At 34.7% G+C, this 21,543-nt stretch overlaps 1 protein-coding gene across 1 annotated transcript in view; it reads left to right on the top strand.

The window, feature by feature from the left end:
* The window catches only part of LOC150075128 (uncharacterized), a 56,566-nt gene extending 36,396 nt beyond the window's left edge, over nucleotides 1-20,170 (top strand). The window contains exons 4-5 of the mRNA XM_090389188.1: nucleotides 11,868-12,040; nucleotides 20,060-20,170. Of these exons, the coding sequence (XP_090245314.1) occupies nucleotides 11,868-12,040; nucleotides 20,060-20,146 (260 nt within the window). The 3' untranslated portion in view covers nucleotides 20,147-20,170. The remainder of the gene's footprint in view (nucleotides 1-11,867; nucleotides 12,041-20,059) is intronic.
* The last annotated feature ends 1,373 nt before the right edge of the window (nucleotides 20,171-21,543 follow it).

Genomic DNA, 21,543 nt, shown 5'->3' with positions numbered 1-21,543 from the left:
AGGATGGATACGTAACTTGGACAGTTCCAAGATGTGTCTAGATGTACCAGAGGTCCCAACATTGCCAACCGTCCACCTACATGAACAGTTCCTTTTGACTATGATGGGTGCATAGCTTTGTGCGGTTTCCGCCAGATATGCATGCACCCTCCTGTCTGCTCAAAATAACTGTAAATAGTATTAGTAATGGCCGCATGGTGCAAGAAAGCCTATGGCTTATGCTGCACCAGCCAAAAAAAAAAAAAAAAAAAACGCCGAATAAAACAATGATAAAAAAATAAATAAATAATAATAATTAATAAAAGAAAAAGAAATTAAACCTATCATCCTATGCGCTTCCCTGACCCGAAAGTACTATCCAGATGACCTTTGAATTTCCCTAAACTGTCAGCCTCTACCACCCATGTAGGCAACTTATTCCAGTAATTTATAACTCGCTGGCTAAAATAAAACTTCCTGCAGTCCAGTCTAAACATTTTTCCCCTGTAACTTGAATTTATGTTCCCTAGTTCTAGCATCATTTATAATCTTGAAAATTAGAAGAAAATTTAAATCACCCATAATAAGACATTGATGCTTACTTGCCCATTCCATTTGCATGTAGAGGCTTTTGTCATAATCTTCACAATCACCTGGTCTGTAGATTACTTCTACTCGCATTATATCTTTGTTTCCAACTTTCTCACACCACACAGATTCTATACTAGCATGTGAAACGTCTGAATCAGGGAAAGCTATCGCACTCAGGCTGCTTTTGATAAGAAGCATTACCCCACCACCCCTTCTATCTACCCTATCCTTTCTAAATACATTATACAAGCCGTACTGAAACTCATGATCCCCAATTTCAGGGCACCACGTCTCCGTAAGCCCTATTATGTCCATGTTACTTGTTTTAACCAGCAGTTCGAATTCGCTCATTTTATTGACAACACTTCTAACATTACTATATAAACAATTAAGACTTACTGTTCTTGTATATTTAACAACCCTAACACAACACTTGAAGATTTTTAGGCTCTCTTCCCTGGCATTAGCTACCCGCTCACTTGAAACGTTTCTGCCCCCAGAGCATCTGGGGGCAGAAATGTTTCAAGTGAGCAGGTAGCTAATGCCAAACTTGCAAATATCTTGAGGTATGTGCAAGAGTTACTTTGACCAATATTATCAGATAAACGTGTGTTAGTATTACCCACATCCCCCCCCTAACTAGCAGTTTCCCTGAACCTTTAAGGTATCCTCAATAATACTGGCAAAAACTTTTGCACCACCTTTGTTTAAGTGTATCCCATCTCTACAAAACAAAAACAAATTCCTTCTACCTACAAGTGTGGGCCATGCTGATAGAAATTTCCCCCCTAAAGCCTTGCAGAGTCCTTCAAGTCTTGAGTTAATCCACAAGGCTTTTAACATATAATCCCTCCTATCGTGTCTGGGCAGAATTGCAGACACATAGACATTGTGGCCTAGCTCGCAGCATTTCCTCAGCATGGTCCTGTATTTTTCCAACAAATCGTCAGATCATGTACGTTTAATGTCATTAGTTCCCACATGAATAATAATATTCTCTTTATCCCCCTTAAAATCTGACAATCTGTTTGTGACATCATTAATAGTTGCTCCCGGCAGACATACTCTGGTTCTACTCCACCTATCGTTATTACAAAAAATATTTCCCGTTTCCCTGACAATGGAGTCTCCTAATAAAACAAAGTCCTTTTGAACCAGAGTAGTTTGCACTTGGTTTTTCTGTTTTGAGGCCCCCGAATTGGGTGTGCATCACTTGGTAGATTGCTGGAGTCTCGAGTCCCTGACGAGCTCCCAGATGCATTATTCTCGAGGGCAAGCACCCATTTTTTCAGGGACTTAAATTGTTATATCAGTGCACCAAATTGTAATTTAAGATTGGTGCACTCCTTACATTGATCACAAAGAAAAGAATCCCCAGGTGAACTATGATTAGTCACCAGGTCGACCTTGGAAAACATTCCACAGGTTCCGCAATGGATTAAATCATGACTCACCCGTTGGGACTCGTTGGACCAAGAGACCATTCTCCAATTATCTAAGGTCCAGTGCCGATGTTCTTTGGTACAGTTGAGGTGTGTAAAGTCCTGTGTTGTGGTGTTAGCAACTCTGGTGGGTCAGCAGCTCCCATAACCTATTTCGGCTTATGATTGCCTGATTGTCTTGGTGGAGACATTTCTGGCACCTTCCTTGTTGAAGTCAGCTGTGATTTGTGCCACTGTTGCTCTCTGGTTGGCTGAAACAATGCGAGACAAATATCGATGGCCAAATATCAGCGGTGTGGGCGGAGAAAGGTGGTTATTCACCACCTTTCTCCGACAGCGGTGTGGGTGGAGAAAGGTGGTTATTCACCACCTTTCTCCACCCACACCGCTGTCTACAATGAGATGTTATTCCAGAAATGGTGTATTCCTGATACACTCCTGATGTGTTGAACGGAGATAGCTCAATTTCTGTACCACCTCTGCGATAGAGTGACCATCAGGCATCCACTGTCATCCCTCTTTTGTAGTCTGTTAACTTATGATGTTTATCTTATCCATACTGATATCGAATTACTGTCTACGTAAAATCAGTGTACCTATATACCTGCCAAGCAGTGGGTTCGTCCACTAGTGAGAGGTGATGACAGCATTGCTTTGACCTGGAACCAAGTATCCCACGAATTCTGTCCTTTCAGTGTATATATTAGCATTAGTAGAGGCATATGATGCAAGAAAGCAAGCTTATACAGCATCAGCCTGTATATATAGCATATTAAAATATAAATGTTATTAAGTACGTATATATTTCCTTTCCCCCAGCTTACTGGAAATTGAAGTGTTTAAGGCCTACATGTTTTCTGCCGCTTATATTTGTGAGGGTCCTTTATTTGTCCTTTATTTGGAATGCTTCTGTGGGGAGATGGGAACAAGTAGGCACTACATTTTTAGTAAATGTATTTCATCTGTAAAGAATCATCACTCAAAGTAATGCCAGCATTTGTTGCTGTTGGTGTTCTTACATCAACAGATGTGTTTGAACAAGATTCATAATGTGCATCATTTGAATAGAATTATATTTCAATATTAGATGACGTATTATAAAGAATTGATTCAATGTTATCAGCTCCAACATAGTGTCCATCCCTGTTTCTTTTCAATCCTGATGTTCCAGGCTGTGGATCCATTTATCAACCCTTTATATAATTTTATAGGAAAACACTTTTTACACAAAATGTTATCAGTAGATAGATACACACTAATGACGATGTTTTGTTTTTCACAAACTAAAGAATTAAAATTCAGCAAGCATAATCTTCAAAGAATTTTACCTTTTCTTGTAGAAAATACTAAACTAGATAAAATAACTTCAGCATAAGCAAAAAAAAAAAAAAAATACTAAACTAGATAAAATAACTTAAAGATAAGCAAAGAACATGTGAAACAAGTATGTAGTTATTATAGCACTCTTTAGACAGTGTGATTGATGCTATGCAAAATCTCAGCCATAATGTAGTTACCCATGGTTCAGTTAGTGTGCCGATATCACTCAGTTGTTCATTTCATATGCTTTTCCTTTTACTGTGCTCATTTTCATTTATTGACCGCAATTGAATGGACACATATTTGCATTGAAGCACAAAAAAAAAAAAAAAAAAAATTGAAGTTTGCATTCCAGCAGCGAATGTGTTAATAGGGCTGAGTAAACTAAATGTTGATGGCATCTTAACTTCTCAGATGGCATACATTGGGGAAGGGAGAATTTTAAGTTGAAAAAGGATGGCTGTAGAATAGATTGTAGATTGTGTGAGGTATACTTTCAGGCAGAGTTTTGACTGGAATATCTCCACACAATTTAGTTTGGATTGATTTTTGGAATAAAATTCCGTGTTTACATATGGTGTGGAAGTGGATAGTTTGAATAAATTTAGAATAAGGAATGAGTAATGAAGTGGGTAAAAAGATTTTTTTTTTACCCACTTCATTATAAAATTGGCTGAATATAATTTTTTTTGTTTTTCTGTTTTTGCACTTTGTTTATTGATTGTAGTACCATCATTGTTTTTCAGAATATGGCTTCATTTATTGTTAAAAGTTAACTAGATAATTTATAAACAAATTGTATTTATAAATATCTATCCAAAATGTTAGCAGTGATCAGATATATATTTAAAAAAATTTAAGATATAAGCATGAAAAAATTGGTATATGTAAGTTGTCATCCACTTCTTAGCTACTGAAAAAAATTTTTCCATTGATTTCATCTGATTGGTCAGTTAATCGATAATCAAGACACATAATGTTTGTATCCTGTTAGTTGTTCATTGGAATCTAGAATTTAAAAAAAAAACTTCATTTTAAAATTTCAACAAATAAATAAAAGTTACATAGTATCTATTTTTATTGGTAACTAATCTTACTGATTACACAACTGATTTCCATTCAGTTATTTTAAAGTAATAGTTTTTACAAGTTGACTTTCTGGTATTTTGGCAGTCAGTGCTAGATATCCTGCTAGATGTGGGATATTTCCATGGCTTTCTGTCAAAATTGAAGCTGTGTGGCAAACAGACTGATGTCCACTGAGCACAATATGTAAATTTCCCATGCCAGTAAATATGTCAGCATTATAATCCTCATTATCAATCTATAGGATACAGGAAATGGAGAGACTGCTTTAATCAATTTTTGAGAGTAGCTGATAGAGAGATACCTGCATTTAAAAATTGATATAGAACAATATTTTAATTATATCTATTATAATATGCTAACTGGATGTGGGTATCCCCCCACATACTGTTAAAAAATTGAAAACTATGTTTGATAAATTGATCCAGCAAATATGGTGTGTAAATTTCCCATTGCTGATAAGTCAGCAGCATTGTGATCCCTATCATTAGTATCCATAGGCACTGAGAAACAGACACTTTTCCTGATTTTGACAGTAACCTGAAGGATATATTCTGTATAGAAATCAAGTTATGTTTACTACTGAATAATTCTACTGACAATGGGAAATTTATGAAAATATTTTAGTAGTGGCAAATGATATAAGGAAGCAAGCTTATGCAACATTAGCAAAAATAAGAAAAGAGAATTACTTACTCATTTATCTATTTTCACTAATAATATGTCTAATTCTTCCTTAAATTATTTAAGCTACCGACTTTTAGCATTAGCATTAGTAGAGGCATTTGATGCAAGAAAGCAAGCTTATGCAGCATCAGCCAAAAAAAAACAAAAAAAAAAAAAAAAAACAAATAAATAAATAAATAAAATATAACCACTTCACCCCTCTGTTCGTTCGAAATACCTGTCCAGCTGAGCCTTAAACTTATTTAGGCTATCAACTTCCACGACAAGAGATGGAAGTCTATTCCAGCAACCAACCACCCGCTGGCTAAAGGCAAATTTCCTCCCGTCTATCCTACATCTGTCTTTCCTCAATTTGAATTTATGCCCTCTCAGGTGATTATTCTGAGCAAGAGGGAGAATCCCATCAGCATTGAGCATGCTCAAACCATTCAAGGCTTTATACACCTCTATCAGATCACCTCGCCGGTGCCTAGTCTCCAGACACTGTAATTTGCAAAACTTAACTCTTTCTTTCTAAGAGCACCCCTTTGTTCCATTCACTAATCTTGTTGCCCTTCTCTGTACTCGTTCCAGATTCTCTACATCCTTCTTGAAATGAGGCCTCTAGACCTGTATACAGTACTCTAGGTGCGGTCTGACCATTGCCTTATACAAGGGAATAATCACCTCCTTATCCCTGCTAGAAAAATTCCTATATATCATCGACAATACACCATGAGCTACTCTTGCAGCCCGTCTGCACTGCTCAGAAAACTTCGTATCTGCCTGCACAACCACCCCCAGGTCCCTTTCATTCTCTACCACTGTCAGTGTAGTACCACAGAGTTGATACATTGCTCTGGGGTTGCTGTTTCCCATATGTAGTACGTTACATTTGTCAATGTTAAACTTCATTTGCCACCTCTCAGCCCATCTGCTCAACCTTTCCAGATCCTGTTGCAGTAGCATAGTGTCAGTAGTGTCCTTGACAACCCTGCCAACCTTCGTATCGTCTGCAGACTTGGACATTAAGCTTGATATACCATCATCAATATCATTTATAAATACAGAAAACAATAATGGACCCAATACTGAACCCTGAGGGACTCCACTAATAACATTAGTCCACGATGAGCAGTGTCCATTGATTACCACTCTGTCTTCTCCCCCTCAACCACCCCTTTATCCATAGCAGCAATTTGCCTCCAATGCCACACTGCTCCAATTTGTGCAGCAGTCTTCCATGTGCAACAGTATCAAAAGCCTTTCTAAGATCCAAGTATATAATATCAAAGTTATTCCCTGCATCCAGTTCTTTTGTGACTGCATCATAGTATCCAATCAAATTGGTCAGGCAAGACTTTCCCTTAACAAAACCATGCTGTGTCTGTGCTATGACTGAAGTCTTGTCTAGATGATCCTGCAGTGCTTCTTTAACCAGTGCCTCCATTAATTTTCCAGGAACAGAAGCTAAACTAACAGGTCTAATTATTTGTGTCGTCCTTTGATCCTCCTTTGTGAATTGGGGTTACATTTGCACATCTCCGTCCATGGGTACTTCCCCTGAGTCCAAGGAAGCTCTCATAATTATGGCTAAGGGTTTGCTTACTTCCTTTGCTGCTTCCTTTAATATAACTGGATAAATCCCATCCACCCCAGGTGCCTTTCTTGTATTTATCTTCAACAATTTCTCCTCCACTTTACTCTCAGTTATTACAAGATTCTCTAGCTTACTGCCAGAGTTGAATACACCACTGGCATTCCCCTCGCTGAATAACTCCTCATGTGTGAATGTCGATGCAAAATATTCATTCAGTTTGTTAGCTACCTGAGCAGGATCATCAACAGTTGACCCATCGATATCAAGTGGACCAATCTGATTCATCCCCTTCCTTCTAGAGTTTACATAAGTAAAGAACTCTTTGCTGTTTTTCTTTGCAACCCTTGCCAAAGATTTCCCGTAATCTGCCTTCGCCTGCCTAACCTCCTTTGTAACTTGGTTACAGATCAACTTGTATCTATCATAGGCTTCTGTGTCACGTGTTAATTTGTATGTATCCCATGCATTTTTCTTCTCTGCCATATGTCTCATTAGTTCATCTGACATCCACTTAGGCCTAAACCTTGAACAATATTTCTTAGTTGGTATGTAAAGCCTAGTAGCTTCCAAGATAAGTTCTTTGAATGCTTCCCATTTTGAATTTGCTGTTGGTAACATCACCAGTTGGTCCTACTGTATAGAATTTAAATACTGTCTCAGTCCATTGTAGTCGCCTTTACGAAAGCAATAACCCTTCCCTTTACCCCTAATGGTAGTTACCTCTTTGAGTAAATCCCACTTCAGCCCACTGTGACCACCTAGTGGTTCATTTACCTGCAGATTCTTAATGCATGAAGAATCACTACTGATAATCAAATCAAGAGTATTACTCCCTCTAGTTGCCTCCTGAACATTCTGATGTAGAAAACAATCATCCAATAAATCCACAAAAGCCTTGCTAGTGTGTGAGTGACCAGCCCCCAAATTCCAGTCAATATCTGGGAAATTAAAATCCCCCATTATAAGACTCTCTGATTTACTGGCCCACTCTATTTCTCCGTACAGTTTCTTATTATACTCATCAGAGTTATTAGGCCTATAGCACATTCCTACTCTCAATTTTGATCTCCTAATGCTTATGTCACACCAAACTGACTCGACACTGCACTATCCAGCAATGTCGACTGGCTTCACTTCCTTGGATTTTATGCATTTCTTAACTAATAGCATAACCCCTCCTCCCTTCCTATCCTGTCTATCCTTTCTGTAGACGTTGTACTCCCCAAATTCCAGTTCTGCTTTCCTTATATCTGTGTGACACCACGTCTCTGAAATCCCCCACAATATCTGCCTTTGATGTTTTGAGCAATACCTCAAATTCATCAAATTTATTTACTAAACTCCTAGCATTGGTGTACACGCAAGTATACAAGCACCTGTTCTTTTTCTTAGCTACCCTAACACAACCTATGTGTTTAGTTGTATCCCAATGATTCCCAGCAGTCTCTGAAATATCCTGCATCTTATTTTCCAGGCTGCGGCTCATTCCAATAGAAGCATTTCAAGAATCACTTTCACCTCTGCCAGTGGCTACTGTTAATCTATTAGTCCTTGTATCCCCCCAATCTAGCAGTTTTCCGACCCACCTAACACTGCCTCGATAGCATCAGCAAACATTCTTGCACCCTTTCTATTTAAGTGTATCCCATCCCTGTAGAAGCAATCTCTCCTGTTAACAAGTACAGACCAGGCTGAAAAAAAGTCTACCCCATGAGCCTTGCACAATCCTTCCAGGGCCAAATTGATCGACAGGGCTCTCATCATATACTCCCTCCTATCGTGTCTGGGCAGAATTGCAGGCACTTTCAAATTCAGCCCTAATTCACGGCTTTTTTTCAACAGTGACCTGTACCTGTTAAGTAATTCCGCCGGTCTTCTACTCTTAATATCATTAGTGCCAATGTGTACAACTATATCACATTTTGTGCCCTTAAAAGATGATATCTGCTCTACAACATCATCAACTTTTGCCCCTGGCAGACATACCCTGGTCCTGTTCCACCTATCCTTTTTACAAAGCATGTTTCCCATTTCCCTGACAATAAAGTCACCAACAACTACTAGTTCCTTTGGGACCAGTGCATTCTGCCTTGGGGGCTGCCGCTGTGTTGCGTGATGACCAAGTGCAAGCTCTGGCATTGGTGTGGGCAGCTGAGAGCTTGATGGGCCCCTCACTTTTAATCCTTCGAGGGCATCCACCCTGTCCTTCAAGCTCTCATATAGGCCCATAACAATGCTGAGTTGTCACCTGATTTCCTTATACTCCTTGCATCGCGCACACACAAAGACATCCCCCATGGCAGTATCATGTCCCGTAACTGACTGCTCCACAAACATCAAGCAAGTAGTGCATTTTAATAGGCTGTAATTCAGAGGGCAACTGCCCCCCTCAGTTCTCCCCTGAGCCACAGCACTCCCATTAGCTTGAGCCTTTTGCTTTGCTGCTCTGGTCAGACTCATGATTTCGATTTAATTTCAATAAAATTTCAATTTCAGTACAAAATTAAAACCCTAAACTTATATCTCAACACAGTTATAACACTATATTTATGTTTCAGTATCGAGTGTTATCTACGAAATCCCTTTATATAACTCCCTTATCAAGTTAAGTATTAATTATTTATTTTTTACTAATTATTTATGTTATGCAACCCAAGTCGTTATATGTATAGTTAAAAGTACAATTTAATTGACAATGAAGTTCAACAAGATTAATTATCTGATTAATTGACAATATTATGTACTATACTATACTATATTAAGCTTATGCTATCTATTTCGAGATATTTTGTATCGCATAACAATGGCGGCTATTTACGAACAGTAAACACGTGGATTTGATACCCTTTCCGATACTAAGTAATACCTACAAAATCTCTATCTAAGTTACTTTAATCTAAGTATCGTAAATAAGAATATAAAACCACTCTAGAAAATAAGTTAATATGCCAATTTAAGCTAATAAAACAGAAAATAAATCAGAAAAAACTTCTCCAGGAGCGGCAAAAATAAATGTCCACACAGGATACTCTCGTTCTCGTGTATGTTTCGTTTGATATTGAAACACTTAAAATAGCTTCAGGAGAATAAAGAAAATTTCCATATAAGAACGGATTACAAGATACTTAACTGGAAACACATTGTTCGTACTCCCTTTCGGCAATTAGTGCTGCTAAGCATGAAGTATTGGCAAAACTTATCTAACCACCTGTCCTACATACCCAGAAGTCACGCTGGAATTTACTTCCACAACATCAGATGAAAGTTTGTTCCAACAATTAATTACTTTCTGGCTGAAAGCAAATTTTTGTGCATCCATCTTTTTCCATTTATGTCCCTTCATGTATTGTGTGAGAAAGAGTAAGGATGCCATCAGCATTTAGTTTACTCAATTCACACAGAATTTACACATGCTGCTTGCTCAATAGTGCTCTGTTGTTTCTGAAAATCATAGCATTGACTTTCTTCTTGAACTTCTGGGTATAATGTAAAATTTGATTGTGATATCCACTCATTGGTTATTTATAATTGCACTCTCCAGCATAATTATAAATAATGGACCAGTGGCTAACATGATAAAAACATCATGTAGTTTGATCTCCGATGAATTGGCCAGTTGGGTGAGATCAGTGTGAAAGTTTTCCGGTAAGCCAATAGTTGTGTGTTCTGGAAAGCCTTTTCAAACCACCTTGAACAATAATCTTTTCCTAATGTCTTTAATAAGAATAATTAAGGAATCAATTTATGAAGCATCCATCAAGGAATCAATCTCTGAAGTTTGGCAGGTTTCTCATGGGACATGTCTGTATTTGATCTTATATTTGTTGCCAAATATTATTTGGTTGTCTGAATTTGAGCAGTCTGTATCTCTTGTAAATGCCTCTATGTGGCCATGTTGGAGTATTAAATAAAAATAATTGTAAATGTGTTAAATTTATTGTGATGTGTTTAAGATAAGTTAGCACACAGTACAGTCAGTCCTCACATTGCACGATAGTTGTGTTCCTAGAAACCCTCGTGCAATGCAAAATCGTGCAATATAAACAACAGGCCCTATGGGAAAAATAGGGTTAGGTGCCGACCACCCAAGATTGAACACACATTTGTAACCAAAACATTACCAAACACAATAAATAATCGTAATAAAATACGTAAGTATTTTATTACGACTATTACGTAATAAAATATTGCTACTGCTTTTGCTTCTATCGTAAGCCAACTTGTTTTTTGTTTCATTTTCTATCCAAACAGATGACAGTCGTTCCATCTCTTCCAATTCTTTGTGTCTTAATCTAATGGATTTTAATTACACTTTGAGTTGTTCCTGCTATGAAAGTTTTTTTTCTCTGCATTGCCTCATTTAGGCCTGTAGCACGTGCAATATCACATGGTCTTTCATTTCGCTCAAAGCGTTTCACAATTTCATATTTTTTCTCTATCGACAGAGGCCGACTGACCATAAGCCTTACCGGGGAAACCCCGGAGGGCGGTGTGATTTTGGCCATAAACCATAGTATGAGGCCACTACAAATTCTCCCGGGCAAGAATTTTTGATCCAGTCCGCCTCTGTTTATCGATATTGCTTTTCTTTTTCTCTCTGAATCTGTAGTGTCTTCACCAGGACGCTTCCTGTTCACACCTTTTAAGAATTTTACCCATTTTTAGGGAATAAAGCACAATTACAAAATGAAGAGGCAAGCTTGATACACATAAACAAAGCTGCGCGTGTGTAGCAACTGAATAAACAACACCATAAAGGCAGAGATACACTATTAACACCTCACATTTTACTAAAGCACATTTCTAGGGGTTACTACCATAAAACAATAAAAACAATTTCCAGTTGCATTTCAGCTAGTGGAATCTGTTATAAATTCTCTTCATTCCTATCATGTTGCGTTCGGTTGGGGTGATTCCGCGTTCGACTGCCATTTCTTGTAAACACAAAGGCGAATCGTGCATAAGCGAATTTGGTTCGTGTTATTTAAAATATCGTTCCCCTATTTATAAATCGTGTATGATCGAATTCGTGTAGTGTAAACACGTGTTATACGAGGACTGACTGTATAAAGAAAGTTATGAATCATTCCTCATCTTATACTTTAAATGATATACTATATTAGAAAATTTATTAGCATAATTGTAGAACAATTGATGATAAATAAACAATTTTTATATTTCAGGAGAATACACAATCATATACAGAATTGTAGAATACCATAAACAGATACTGATAGTGGTTGAGAGTGACTTCATCCTTAGACCTCGAATTGAATTTCACTTTAGCGTGGTAAATGACAAAGAGTGCAAAATGAGCATAGCAATTGCTTATAAACGGCTAAGTTATTTCTTTCAGGTAAGTACTATGTAGTTTGAAATTTTAGTACTACCTACCTACCTTTCAAGTGGGTATTCATTATTATATGGTAAATTTTATTCAAGTTTTTTTTTTTTCTTGTTTGTGGTGAAGGGGTGTTTTTTGTTAAATAAACTTTAAAGAACAAAGGATTTTATCATAGAATAATGTTTCCTGAAATCATGAAAGAAAAATTAGGTAATTTGCTCAGAAAACACAAATTTGGCCCTTTTTTGCTATCATAATTTCTGCAGTTCTTAAATGACAGTATTGTAGTTTCCTTCTAATTTATTAAATTATCTACAAAAGGAAATAAGAAATGTTTGCATTTTATCAGAAAATAAGGATATACATTACCTGAACACCCTATGCCCATCAAGATTTGAATTAGTATTATACCAATAATGCTAATAACAACAATTTGCACATGTAGTTATGAAGAGTCAAACAGTATATCTTCCATTTATTAAATTGAACAACTGTGTTGTATATTGAACAACAATATACAACTGTGTATATTGAAAACATACACAGTTGTATTGTTATTTATTAACCTCAAGCAGGTGTGTAAAGTGTATTATTTGGAAAATACTGGATCTGGGCTATTGATATTGAAATACAATGTGAGAATTTAGTTTGTAGATAACATTACAAATTTGTCAAGTTCATCTCAATCAAATATGAATTGCAGTCATCCATTAATAGTGCAGTATAATCAAAACAGCACTGGATATTTCAAAAACAAATATCAAGAGAAGAGAAGATGTACAAAATATATGAAGTTTAGATTTTTATTTCTTGGAGATGAAGAGCAACTGCATGCGCTAGCTGTGGAGAAGTACTTGAAACAGTAACACGAAACCGCCAATCCTGCCTTGTCATTTATGAAAAAAAAAAAGTATTTTGATTGCTAATCAAATGACATTATCATAAAGACCAAACTTGATAGATATTTTGGCAGATTTTAGATGGAAAACTTTGTTCAAGACTAATGCCCTTATGAGTTATTGGTTGAGGTGCAAAGCAAGAATATTCATTGTTTTATGAAAAGGCAAATATATTTCTTATCATAAGTTTTCAACTATGTACATGTGCAAGGAAGGACTTCCACCTTATGCTCTCAAGTCAAAATACCTCAGTAAGCTTGATGCAGAGCCAGATTTGGGATTATTTCTCTTACTTTTATTGTACCAATCTTTAAAGATGTGTTCCTCAAAACACACTGAAAAGCTCATTAGTTTTAGTTAAATGATGTTTTAAATTTTTTCATGATGTTGAATTTTAATATTATTATATTTAATGTTTAATATTGTTATATACCTGACAAAAACACAGTAATATTCTTATAGTCTGTATCCTGTGCTCAAGTTGGGCAGGAATGCTACCAGAATGCTGTTCAAGGTTAATAAGTTTACTTTTTAAAATTAAGTTCAAAACATTCCAATAGTTAAACTTTTACTAAGAAAAAGCTTTCCGAAATTTTAAGATGATCTTTGCTGATTACAGTTTCATACACATTTGTATGAAACTGTAATCATGGTATTTGAATGTTGGAGCCAGAGTAAACATCATATACCAATGAAACTGGTGTATTATGTTTACATACTTTTAACAAATGTCTGATAAAAATATATAGGGTGTCCTAGGGAGGAATCTGTCTAACTGCAAGGTTTTAAGCAGAAAAGTTCATGCCAACATGGGCCTGATTTCATGCCAGTATGGAGATAGGCAATTGTAAGAAAAAAAACTTTCCATGCTAAACATTCATTTTTACTCTTGATTTTTTAAGAAAAAAAACTTGCCATGCTAAACATTCATTTTTACTCTTGATTTGAAAAATCGATTATTTTAAGGTGAATGTTAATAAAGCTCTTGCAGTTGCTCAAAATGATGGCCTTCTTCTTGGTTAGACATTTCCACATGTCATAATAATGCTGGTGTTCTCTTTGTTATTAGCTGGTTATTTCAAACACAGTTCAGTGTCTAAATTTCTCTGACAGTGCATTTCTTTTAACCTTTTGTGCTACTAACACTTATGTGACCTTAGGTGTGATGATCTAAAACAGGAGTGGCCAACTTAATTTGTGATGTGATCTACCATCTCAAAAATTTCATTGCACATGGTTAAAAAAGTTAATCAACACATATTTAAAAATGTTTTTAAATTTTTAAATTAAATACAATTCGGAATTCTTATTTTAAATTTATACATATTTAAATTTTTAATTTATGTGAAGTTTGTGTCTTCATGTCATCTGCCAAGCTTTCAAAATCAGGGATATACAGTACTGTGATAAGGCCGACCACAAAGAATCTTCTGTATGCAAGTCCGTAAGAGTAGAGTGATTCTTCGTCTTTGTTTCAAATAGGAAAAGGCCGATTCATATAGATATGTGGAACCAAAACAGGAATTTAAAAGTTCATTGCATTTTTTTACGTTTGGGTACTTTTCTCGGCAAATGTATTTCCAAGTCTTTTGCTGATGACTTGGCTTTTCGGAAGGTATCATTTGGCGATGTAATAATTTCATTTTCAATTAATATTTTCTCCATGGGAAAAATCTCGTTTTTTTTTTTTCTGAAATTTGTTTCGTATCTGTCGACGTTAAATTGATAAGAAAATGATCAAATTTTTTTTCTTTGAGATTCTTAGCCATTGCCAAAAATTAATATTTATATGCAGAAATACTACTAATCATGTCGCCCACATTTTTATTTTTTCCTTGTAATTCCAAATTAAGATCACTTCATTTACGGGTAAAGTCTGCCAAAAAATCCAGATCACACAACCACTCCGTATCTTGTAGCTGCTGTTAATCATCTTCCCTTTGATCAACAATTTTTTAATTTCATTCGAAATCTCTGTCAAAACTTACTCTGACTCAGCCATCTCACATCTGTGTGTAATATCAAATCTGGTTCATTTTCATCGAGTTGCATTTTGAAAAGTCTCCTTTGAATTCATCCTGTGGTGGAATTCACAATTTTGAAAGCTATGTCCATAACACTTTTAGTATTTAATCTTTTACTGGCTAACACTTGTTACAGTGGTAACTCAAATCTGGGAATTCATCATCCTTTTGGCATAATGCAATGAATCCGTTAAGATGCCCCGCTATTGCTTTAGTTCCATCTGTTGTTATTGATACGAGCTTAAATAATGGTAATTAAATTTTTTCAATAAAATATATCAAGACCTCTAGTTCTTTCTTTTAATGAAACCAAACCCAGCAGTTCTTCTCTAGTGGCAGAATCATCGAAAACCATACGAATAAAAATGAGCAATTGAGTTGTATCACTGATGTATGACGTCTGTAGATTCATCCAGTTGTAAAGAAAAGGACACACAATTAGCAATATGGGCATGCAATTGTTCACTCACATTTTTACTAATTTTTTGATGCACCTCATCACAGTATTTTGAGATAATTGCAGTTTGTGAAGAGCACTTTTAATTCATTTTTGTTCTTAAAATTTTCAAAAAGAGAATCTGCTATTTTTAAAAATGCATCTTTGATGAATTGACCATCAGAAAATGGTTCGAATTTTTTTGAAAGAAGGTGACTTACTTTTAAATGATGCTACAGTTACTGCTTTAGATTGTAAATTAGGTGTCATGAAGAAATTTTGTTGTGTGAATAATCTGGATTTTAAGTTCTTTTAATTTATTTTTTCTAAGGTCACTATTAGGTGGAAAATCCTATTGGTATTTACCATAGAGTGTGATGTCGCACTATGGCCCTAGTTGCTGATGCGCTTAATAAATCCCTAAACAAACAAACAACAATGGAGCGGATGAAGTGCCGTTCTAAATTTCCTTTTTTTGGGTATAGCCACAGAAGCATTTCAAATCAAACAACTTTTTTTTTTTCATTAGAAAAAAGTATTCTAGTTCCTACTCTTGATGAAAATGATATGTTTTACTCTTTTTCTTAGCATTAATTTTAAATCGAAGGGTATTAAATTAATGCATGAGTACTGTCCAGTCATTAATATTAAGTAAGCTAAATAAAAATTCAACACATACTGCTCTTCACAACGTAATTGCGTGAATTTTCACTAGACAAGCCTAGTGGCTGCATGGCGACAAGAGTAGCCACATGGTTCAACGGATTTGTAATAAGAGTGTATGCAGTGGGGGGGTCACAATAATAATATTTAGATTTCCACTAATCTATTTTTTATATATATTTAAAATTCATCGTGATCGACTGAAATTAAAGCTGTGATCGACTTGTTAGCCATCCCTGGTCTAACGGACTAATGTCTGGAGATCTAGTTGGCTAAGGACAAGAACCACCTTGACCACTTGACGTTTTAGATAGTGATAAGATAATCGGAAACCTTTTGTTAAAATTTAGAGAAGCTTCATTGTGATGGAAATACATATGCCATTCCATCAATGAAAGAAACATTTTTAAGGCCTGGCAGGTCATTTTTCAAAAAAATCAAAATATGTTCCTTGCTGCGAGAATCTTTGCACATAGGATCCAGTTATGATTCTCAGCTACTCTACATCATATATTTATTGAAAACCAGGGCTTGAAATTGGTTTCAGCTGTTGCATGAAGATTGTCATCAGCCCATACATGTTTATTACAAGTACTGTTCACCTACATCTCAAGCAAATATTGCTTCATCAGTGAATAAAATGTACCTACACATATAAGGATTAATGCCCAATGAGAGAAATGTACTCATAGCTCATAATTTTTTAGGTACTTGTTCTAAAGGATGTAAATGGTCTATATTTAGTACCCTTCAGGCATTTTAGCAACTCCAAAGCATGCAGAAATTCGCCGAATATGTGCTACAGGATTGCTCTATATTGCTCAAATCGTGTCATTTTGAACTTTGTAAGTAATTTTACATTCAGATACAACACCCAATAATCCAGTTTCCTGGTGGCATTAGTATTTTTATCAATAAAAATCTGCTGATTAGGGATAATATGGTTAGGAAATTGGCATTGATATTTCTCAGCCTCAGCTCTCGTGTTACCAGGAGGCACCTGCCACAGGTGCCACCTAAAATAGGCCCTGCTTGTTGCACTACTGCATAGATATGCATGTTAAGATACTATATGAATTAGGTGCCATGAAAAGGTTTTGCCTTAGGTGCCAATAATGCTAGTGCCATTTTTGTGTGTTACCATTACCAAAACCATAAATGAAGTGGATGTCAGCCTAATATATAACACTGCTTATTACAGAAGCAGTTGTTTTAATAAATTTTATCCATTCAAAACATTTATTTTAAAAAATTAACTATCAAATGAGTTCTCACCAGAAACTGTTATTGCTCAAGGGGTTCATAAGGGGGAAAACTATTGAGAACCACTACTCTATATTATTCTTTTGCTACTCATATTTAGCAATGCATGATGTACTCAGTGCCAGAGATGCAGAATCTCTGTATCTGTCTCTCTCTGCCTCATAATAACATTATTTTTTTTACAATAAAGACCTGAACAGAAAGACAGGTAAACATATTTTCTTGATACTTCATGAAATTTTTAATTTTTCTGTAGGTAGTTGGTCCATCATTTTGGTTATTATTCATATGAAAGAATGATTTATTATAAAATATACTTGTATACAAATAGTAGAACAAAATTGATAATACTTTATACAAGTTTTACTAATGTAAAAATTATATAAATTATTTCTACAGATATGTTGATAAAATAAAAAGGATGTTCTTTTACATAAAACTTAAAAATAATTTCTTGGAGATATTTAAAGTTAATAGCCATATAGAAACTTCTGCAATTATATTATAAAATATCCACATTCAAGAATAAATTGGGACAACCTTTCCAGTTTTACATAAAATTAACACTTTAATTTATAAATAAACAGTTAAAAATTATTTGAGCATCTCCAAGATCATGTTTAAAAATATTGTAATTGTTCTGTAACTACATAATTGTCATTTAGCATTTAGACTTACACTTTGAATCCTCAAGCATGAAGTAACATAGAATTGTGGGTTTATGAATTTTATTGGCTTTATTTAAAAAAAAAAAAAAATCAGTTTGGCCAAGATGGAACATCATAAACACTGCAGGGCAACTACAGAGTTGTATAATAAGTGATATTTCAATGTTCTGAGAAGCTGAGGATAGTCTTGATCATTCTTTCCAAGATAACAGCTAAGGCTGTCACTTGGAAGTATGAAATGCTGACAGGCAGAGCTGATATTCAAGTTATGCTTGTGAGTAAAGCGTGCTAAATTTTGGTCACATCCTATCATTCTGAGGCAGTTAAATCCTTTACTTATACCATGATGCTGGTTGGATCGTTAGTAATCATGAGTATAACCCCCAAAGTGCAAGACCTAGAAGTACTATAAATGTGCAGTGTAGGCTAGCTAACTCTAACTAGGGCTACAATACTGAAGGTTTCTAATGAAAATTTTATTGCTGCCTAATTTTGTTCACTGTTACACCATAGAACAAATTATCCATAAAATTAATCATAAAAACAAATTATCAGACCATAAAAAAGTTATCAAATAATAAATAATTTTTGATAGTATAAACTATTTATGGCTGATCACATGTCTGTATATTTTCCTATACATACCATTGGTTTTCCATTGCTGAATTTGGCAATATTAAGTCAATTGATTATCATTGTCTGGAATAATATCTTGCAGATTGGTGATATTTGGAGTTGTAGAAGTTCATAAGATATAGTTTTCAGCTCAAATTTGACTTGATGCATTATGGCCTCAGTTGCCAGTGTTGCCATTAAACATCAAATGTGGTGTCAAAATACTTGTTTGTAAGGCTGAAAGTTTGGATCAAAAGATTATTTTAGTAGAAGGGTTCAAGAATTTATTCACAGGCTATAATTACTTCAGCTTTTGACTACATTGAGTTTCCCGACTGAAAGTAAATATATGAGAAAGAAATTTTACAAATGACATAATTTTTACACCATATGCTTTACTGTGGTAATGTAAATTTTTTTTATTACCATATATACTTGTGTATAGAGAAAGTTTTTATGCCCAAATTTTTATGCAAAAAAGTAGGAGATTGTACTATACACATGTAATATTTTTGAGAGTTTAAAATTTTTGCATTTTCCTGGGGCATTTTTAGCAAACATAAGCTATACCACATGCACACATGTTCATTGTAGGCTAACTTTAACAATAAGGTTATTACTGTTAAGTCCTTTATTGTCATTTATGTTGCTACATGAAGAGTAGAATCTTTTTCATATATACCACTTTAAATTTACAAATACTTCATATAAATGAAGATTCAGTTCCAACTTCCAGCCTATTAGTACTGTTTAGTGTTTACATAGTTCACATGTTGCTTTTCCAGTGGTTTTTGTTTTTTATAATTTTACATTCTTCATCTGCATTCCTTTATTCTGTTTCTGTAAACCCATTTTTTCTATCGAAATGGATTCAAGAAAGAACAAATATACTGCTAAGTTCAAGCTTAAAGTCATTGAGTATGCAGAAAAGATAAACAATTGTGCAGCTGCAGGACAATTTAATACCATGAAGCATAATGTTAGAAATTGGAGGAAGCTTAATAGGTAGCCACACTGATTTCATGACACAGGCTGTGAAATCAGTGGCCACTGATTTTTTTTATTATTATTATTATTATTATCAGCCGTATGGTACAAGGAAGCTTGAGGCTTATGCTGCACTAGCCAAAAAAAATTCCCAGGTTACCCTGAGAGAGAGAGAGAGAGAGAGAGAGAGAGAGAGAGAGAGAGAGAGAGAGAGAGAAAGTAGAAAAGAATCACCAAGAAAGAGAAAAATGTATCCAGCTCAGGACCCTGGCTTTGCCAAGCCCATACTCACCAGATGTGAGTCCCTGGGGTTTCAAAATGAAATTAATTGAAATTAATTCTAGCAGTTTGTTTTATACTTATAATCATTATTAAGAAAATTATTAAGAATTTTTGTTAATTGTTGGGTAATGGAGTTTATTTAAACTTGCTTATATGAGCTGAGTAAATTTACTTTCTATCATTTTAATTTTCAGTATGTGATTGGTCCTCTACTGTACTTTTTAACCAACCAGAAACTTCAACATTCCCTCTTTTTACTTCGTATGATATTTCCCTACTGACTACCACTTAAGAGGGAGATGGGCACTTCAACATTACAAGTGGTCTTAAGGCTTTTACCAAGTCTCCAGTACTAATTATGGCTCTGTGGCACTTAGAGTGGTTGATAATTTTATTACTTTTAAATGAGCTAAAGTAAGTACTTAACAAACACAAATTAAGCAATACCTTGAATTTCAGCTGAATTTATACTAGTAGAAGTGCCTAAAATAGATTTTGTACATTATCTTATATAAAAAAAATTATTTCTCTGTGTTATATAGCTTTCTAATAAGCTTTATAGATGCTGTAAATTTGCAACAAATCCACTCTCTAAATTACTTTTCCCCCCCTGCTTTTTGCTGCAGGAAAGTAATTTTATAGACAATCTGGTATGTATACCTACCTCAAGCAATCCTAATAAGTTGCCAATGTCATTCTCATTTCTTACATTTGCTGTGGGTGATAAAGGAAATGTCTTTATATAAATATAGAATTAAATATAAATAATTAATTATTAATAGACCTGAAATTATTCAGGACTGATGGAATTCTTTATGAACACTCCCCTTCCCTGAAGCTGTAGTTATTAGTTGGATGTACATGCGCACATATACACACACAAAATTTATTTTACTGACACATTCTGCTTTAGTTGCTTAGCACTCTTAGAAGAAACTTGCCAATTTTTTATGATCAAAAGGCGATGCCAAGCTTTTAAATGAAAATGACTTTGTACAACATATTTCAAAAGGTACATTTATAATTAAAAAATGAAGCAATGGTATTTATATTAAAGGATATAAATTGTTATCTCAAATAGTCTGAAAAAATATTATGTGAAAAAAAATAAAATGCTGTTTAATACTACTGAAATTCTGTCAGGTAATTAACATGTACTTAGGATTGTGCATTTAAAATGATCTCATAAAATATATTGATTTTGTTTTTGCTTTGATAAACTGTTGAGATTAAAAGAAATATTTAAAAGTGTTTACCAGTTGTTGAAAGTATTGTAATTAATATAAAGTGATAAAGTATTATTTTTAAAGTACTAATTTTATTCTTTAAATCAGTTACTACATATTTTAAATATTTTATGTATTAAATTACATAAAATCATTTTTGCCGAAATTATTACTTTCCCATGTCTGGTTGCTGAAAAAAATGGAATAAATTAATAGAAATACACCTGAATGATAAACTGGTAACAGATTCTTATTTGTGCTTAAATTTAAGCAGCATTGAATTTTTCATATGGTAGATTATAAAAATTTTGCTTGCTTTCATAATTGTCATGGGCTTGCACATTATATAAATCTTTTTTTCACTGGTATATGAGGTTAAGAATTTAGTTTCTTCTCAATGTAGAGAGATAGTATAACTTTTGTAATTACTTCTGACATTTTTCAAAAATTTA

This window comes from Mastigoproctus giganteus, chromosome 14 (genome assembly GCF_048544385.1).
Source record: "Mastigoproctus giganteus isolate SK-2022 chromosome 14, ASM4854438v1, whole genome shotgun sequence".
Classification (NCBI taxonomy): Eukaryota; Metazoa; Arthropoda; class Arachnida; order Uropygi; family Thelyphonidae; genus Mastigoproctus; species Mastigoproctus giganteus.
Note: the sequence above shows the minus strand (reverse complement) of the source record. Positions and strands in the feature narration are given on the sequence as shown.